The following is a 6000-nucleotide window of genomic DNA, read 5'->3' on the forward strand; positions in this document are numbered from 1 at the left end:
GGGAGAAATTGTCCTTCATCATGAAGCTCCAAGTCTGTTTTCACAGCCACATGCAATATAATATGTCTGTGATCACCCCTAATTAACCCTAGGGTTCTTCAGAAACAGAGATTGGATCCTCAGGATATGTTCCTATCTGGGTTTTCAAACCTCCTATAGCAACAGTGATGGATGATGGATGAAGGACACCGCAAATCATAGGCAAATGAAATAAAATTGGTCAGGCCATCACAGATAGTGATATGGGGGTGGGCTCCATGCCAAGCCATGGGTCAACAAAATACAACTTTATGAAGATTTCTTTCTTTTTTCTTAGAGTTATGTATTTATTTGAAAATCATAGCAAGAGCAAGACAGATGGAGGGGGAAGAGAGAGACAGAGAGAGAGAGAGAGTCCAACTATTGGTTCATTCCCTCAGATACCCACAACAGCTGAGGCCAGGCCAATGTCAGGAGCCAAGAACTCCACCCAGGTTTCCAATATGGGTGGCAGGGATCCAAGTACTGGAGCCTTCATCTGTGTCCCCCAAGGTGCTTATTAGCAGGAAGCTGGATTGGAAATAGAGGTGGAATTTGATCACAGGAAAACCCACAGGATGTGGGCATATCATATTTTTGGTGGAAGAAAACCAACTCAGTAACTTTTAGAATGAACCAGAAAGAAGTAGATGAGTTTTCTGGTATGAAAAAAAAAGGCACTTTCCCAAACAGAATGTTTGGTTTCTGGTGTTCAGCTCTCTCCTTCCAAGTTTAGCTTACACATTCAAGATTCCCATCCATGCTGGCTACATAATTTATGATATCAGTGCAAAATGAAAATTAAGGATTCTGTGTTCAAATGAGGAAAAGAGTGCTGTTAGGCAATAAAATTGCAAAGCTCTAGTTTGAAAGCATTTTATTACTTTTAAAACACAGGAGGGGTTGTAATGATATTTAATTTTTTTTAAAGATTTATTTTATTTATTTGAAAGACAGAGTTACAGAGAGAGACAGAGACAGAGAGAGAGGTCTTCCATCCGCTGGTTCACTCCCCAGATGGCCACAACAGCTGGAACTGCACAGATCTGAAGCCAAGAGCCAGGAGCTTCTTCTGGGTCTCCCACATGGGTGCAGGAGCCCAACAACTTGGGCCATCTTCTACTGCTTCCCCAGGCTGAAGCAGAGAGCTGGATCGGAAGAGGAGGAGCTGGGATTAGAACTAGCACCCATATGGGATGCTGGCGCTTCAGGCTAGGACTTTAACCCACTTAACCACAGCACCGGCCCCAATAATGATATGTAATTAACAACAAAAATTTATAAATGCAAAAATATGTTACTGTCATAAATGTAGTAATACTATTTGTGTCTTTAATAATAGTAATATTTATTTGCTTATCAAAATTGATTCTTTTAGCAACTTCATTTTCAAGTACAATAATTGAAAGCAATGAGACGTTGAAAACAGAATTTTTCATCACTTCTAATTTTGCAAAGGATAGTTCTCCTGATACAAATGATACTGGAACTCTTGGGGGTATTTTATATATTGTAAAAACATTAGCACAAATACTTAATGAATCAGTGTTAAATATAAATAGGCTAATATATCTAGTGCAACAATTTTTCTAAAACCATTGAACCCTTCATACAAAACAATTTCATGGGCCGACGCCGTGGCTTAACAGGCTAATCCTCCGCCTTGCGGCACCGGCACACCAGGTTCTAGTCCCGGTTGGGGCGCCGGATCTATCCCGGTTGCTCCTCTTCCAGGCCAGCTCTCTGCTATGGCCCAGGAAGGCAGTGGAGGATGGCCCAAGTCCTTGGGCCCTGCACCCGCATGGGAGACCAGGAGAAGCACCTGGCTCCTGGCTTTGGATCAGTGCGATGCGCTGGCCGCAGCGGCCATTGGAGGGTGAACCAACGGCAAAAAGGAAGACCTTTGTCTCTCTCTCTCACTATCCACTCTGCCTGTCAAAAAGACAAAAAACAAAACAATTTCATGTAAATCTAAACTTAATTTAAACATAAATGTATATAGCCACATTTTAATTTTGTCTGACATTTTCTGTAATGTCTAGGGTCTCATAAGAAACTGGAAGTGAGGGGCCAGCACTATGACGTAGCGGGTTAAGACCCCAGCCTGCAGCGCCGGCATCCCATAAGGGCACCGGCTCAAGTCTCAGCTGCTCCACTTCCAATCCAGCTCTCTACTATGGCCTGGGAAAGCAGTAGACGATAGCCCAAGTCTTTGGGCTCCTGCACCTATGTGGATGACCCGGAAGAAGCTCCTGGCTCCTAGCTTCAGATCAGCTCAGCTCTGGCTATTGTGGTCATTTGGGGAGTGAACCAGCGGATGGAAGACCTCTCTCTCTCTCTCTGCCTCTACTTGTCTCTTTGTGTAACTTTGGCTTTCAAATAAATAAATCTTAAAAAAAAAAAAAGAAACTGGAAGTGGTTTCACAATCGGTGTATAATTCACAATGTGTGTTTGTGCCATCTATAATGGTTTATTCAATATAAATGGAAAATTAATTTTAAAATTATCTCTGATGTTAATGATAGTAATTCATTCAAAATTTTACAGTTATATAATTTCCTTTTTCATTAAGGTACTATCCTTACATTTAATTTCTATTTCTATGCCTGCAGGTATTCACTTTGCAGCATTACATCAACTTTTGAAACTAGAGTTACCAAAGTTTTGAAGAATTCACTGTGCCTGCATATGGTCTTTGGTCCTCTGTCCTCCAAACGTCTCTGCTCATGCCCATGCTCCATTTGCTTATTGAACAAACCAGAAATTAAAAGATGAAATGATTACGAATTTCAAGATAGCAATAGTATTAACCCAAGCACTAAGCTCTTTCAAAGCAGAGCCCCTTTCCACTGCACAGGTCTCGTGCCCAGGCAGCCTGAGTACAGGGAGCCAGCCCTGCTCTTGGCTTCACTGGAATTTGCTCATGTGGTTTCCTCTTAATGCTAAGGATTCTGCTCCTTCCTAGTCAGTGTCCCTATGTTTACGTTTTGACATGAAAAACTTGGAAAGATTAGAATTTTTCATGCTGTCATTGATCCACCGCAAGTTTAGACTTTGGGTTTGGTTGTCAGAGTCTTGATCTGTAGCTGCAGAAGGTAAGAGTTTCTTTTAGAGTGACCATGGAAACTTTCTGACCCATTTCTCAGGCCTTGAATCATGTTATAAAATCGTGTGTAAATAGATTCATTCAAAATGCAAGAAAGACAAATGGATTTTAAGGCAACAAAATGGGGGCCAGCACTATGGTGCAGTAGGTTAATCCTTTGCTTGTGGCACTGGCATCCTATATGGGTGCCGGTTCTAGTCCCGGGTGCTCCTCTTCCCATCCAGCTCTCTGCTATGGCCTGGGAAAGCAGTAGAAGATGGCCCAAGCTCTTGGGCCCCTGCACCCGCGTGGGAGACCTGGAAAAAGCATCTGGCTCATGGCTTCAGATCAGCGCAGCTTCGGCCATTGTGAACCAATGGAAGGAAGACCTTTCTCTCTGTCTCTACCTCTCACTGTCTGTAACTACCTAATAAATAAATAAAACCTTGAAAAAAGGCAACAAAATGAAAATGGGATTTTCCTTACAGGGTACTATTACAAGAAATGACCAATGGGGCCGGCGCTGTGGTGCAGCGGGTTAACACCCTGGCCTGAAGCTCAGGCATCCCATATGGGTGCCGGTTCTAGTCCTGGGTGCTCCTCTTCCCATCCAGCCCTCTGCTATGGCCTGGGAAAGCAGTAGAAGATGGCCCAAGTCCTTGGGCCCCTGCACCCACATGGGAGACCCAGAAGAAGCTCCTGGCTCCTGGCTTTGGATCGGCACAGCTCCAGCTGTTGTGGTCAATTGGAGAGTGAACCAGCAGATGGAAGATCTCTCTCTCTCTCTCTCTCTCTCTCTCTCTCTCTCCCTCTGCCTCTCCTCTCTCTGTGTAACTCTGACTTTCAAATAAATAAATAAATCTTTGAAAAAAAAAAGAAATGACCAAAACAGACATCTTTGTCAATGTCATATATAAGCACATTGTATACATGTGTCAGTAGAAATCATTTATACTTTGTGATTCTAAAGTCTTCTATAGTGGGTAGCTCAGGGAACATGCTCTGATGTCAGACTTCCTGACTTGTAATCCAACCCCCACTTCCCTAGTTTAGTGAGCATGTGAGCTGAGGTCGGTTACTTATGTCCTACCATCCCATGTATCAGTGTGTGAAATGAGGAGGTATGATCACCACTTACGTAAGAAATCTAATAGCCTACATCCAGTGCCTGTTACACAACGACACTGGTTATTGTAATGTATGTTTCTGGGATGGAAAATCTGAGAGAGAGAGAAAGAGAGGAAGACAGACAGAAGGAGAGGGAAAGAGAGGGAAGGAGAGAGAGAATAGATGGATGGATGCATGCATGGATGGATGGATAGATAGATGATAGAGATTTGTTTTCATGGAAACCTTGTACTACCGACAAGTGACTGAAACACTGAGTCATTTCTTTTCTATTTGTTGACCAGTGTCTATTTTTTCAGCTCTTTTTCATCTCAGTAATTTGCATGTAACTCACATGTACTCTGCCAGGACATCTATTGTGACAATCCATTTAGATCCTAACAACTTTATCAGTTGCTCCAGGGGTTCTGTGTTGGAGTTCTTTTCTGGGTAATGATTTCTGGGAGAAAAGGAGTATGAAAACCGAGTGAAATGACAGTCCTGAAACATCTAAGTTAGCAGATATAAAAGTGCTCCAACATCAAGCAGAAAGCACAAAGCAGTGCAAATGTTATGCAGAAGCCACGTGCCACTCTGTGAAATGGGTGGGGTTACAGCTGCAGGCCCAGCTGCAGTTTGGGTCCAGGCAGCAGGCGCCCTGGGAGCACTGTGTCTCTGCTGCACAGAGGTAGGTGCCTGAGTCTTCCAGTTGGGAGGTCATGACGTGGAGGGTGCTGTAGCGCTCCTGAGAATTGATTGTTGCCTTCAGCCTTCCGTTCTGTTTTGTCCCTGAAGCTATGAAGAACAGATTGACGAGGCCGCTCCCAGGATTCTGTCGGAACCACTGCAAGTTTGTCACAGTGTCAGAAAAATTGCACCTCAGGGTACAGCTGGCTCCCTCCTGGACACGCAGGGCTGAAGGACTCTGCTGAACCTGCAACCCCCTCACCCCTGCACGGACAGAAAAAGAAAACAATATCATGTCCCTGGGAAATCACTGATACAGCCTGCAAACCTGTAAAAATATCTCAGAAAACACTCATGAGGAAATAGGACAGTGTCGGGGCCTTGTGTCAGCTGTGGAACTCTCCCTATCCCCCATCTGAGAAAATCTCAACTCACAGCACAGCTGGACCCACAGAAGCCCCAGCAGAGCTGCCAGTCTCTTCATGGTTCCCAGCCTGAGTGCTGGTGTTCCCTCACCCACTCTGTGGGGTGTTTACTGTTGGGTGCAAACTTTGTTCTTACAGTCAAAGTTATGATGAGACTCAGGGAGCACCAGTCACATCTGAGCTTTGTCACTCATCTTAGCAAGAAACTCCACCCACTGTGGCCCAGTGAGACTACACAGTATCGGCTCCAATGCTGTGGGTGGGAACGGTGCAGTGGGGAGGAGGCGATATTTCCAAAGTGTGAAGATACAATAGTTATTAAGTTGGTGGAGAAGTGTGTGAAGAATAGGGATGAGGGGCTGGTGTCATGGCACAGTGGGTTAAGCTACCAGCTGCAACATCGGCATTGCATGTTGGAGTGCCATTTCAAGTCCTGGCTGCCCCGTTTCTGATCTAACTCCTTACAAATACACCTGAAAAAGCATCAGATGATGGCCCAAGTCCTTGGGTCTCTGCCACCAACATGGGAGACTTGAATGGAATTCCTGGCTCCTGGGTTTTGATCTGGTCCAGGCTCAGCCATTGTGGCCATTTGGAGAGTGCATCAAGAGAGGGAAGATTTTCTCTCTCTCTCTGTTTTTGTATGTCTGTGTCTCTTTCTTACTCTTTGTCTTCCT

At 44.5% G+C, this 6000-nt stretch overlaps 1 gene segment (V, D, J or C); it reads right to left on the reverse strand.

The window, feature by feature from the left end:
* Positions 1 to 4782: 4782 nt before the first annotated feature.
* On the reverse strand, positions 4783 to 5382 carry LOC133770500 (T cell receptor alpha variable 22-like). The segment is given in 2 exon segments: positions 4783 to 5162; positions 5334 to 5382. Coding segments are annotated over 2 exon segments (429 nt in total).
* Positions 5383 to 6000: the final 618 nt, after the last annotated feature.

This window comes from Lepus europaeus, chromosome 11, assembly GCF_033115175.1.
Source record: "Lepus europaeus isolate LE1 chromosome 11, mLepTim1.pri, whole genome shotgun sequence".
Taxonomy (NCBI): domain Eukaryota; kingdom Metazoa; phylum Chordata; class Mammalia; order Lagomorpha; family Leporidae; genus Lepus; species Lepus europaeus.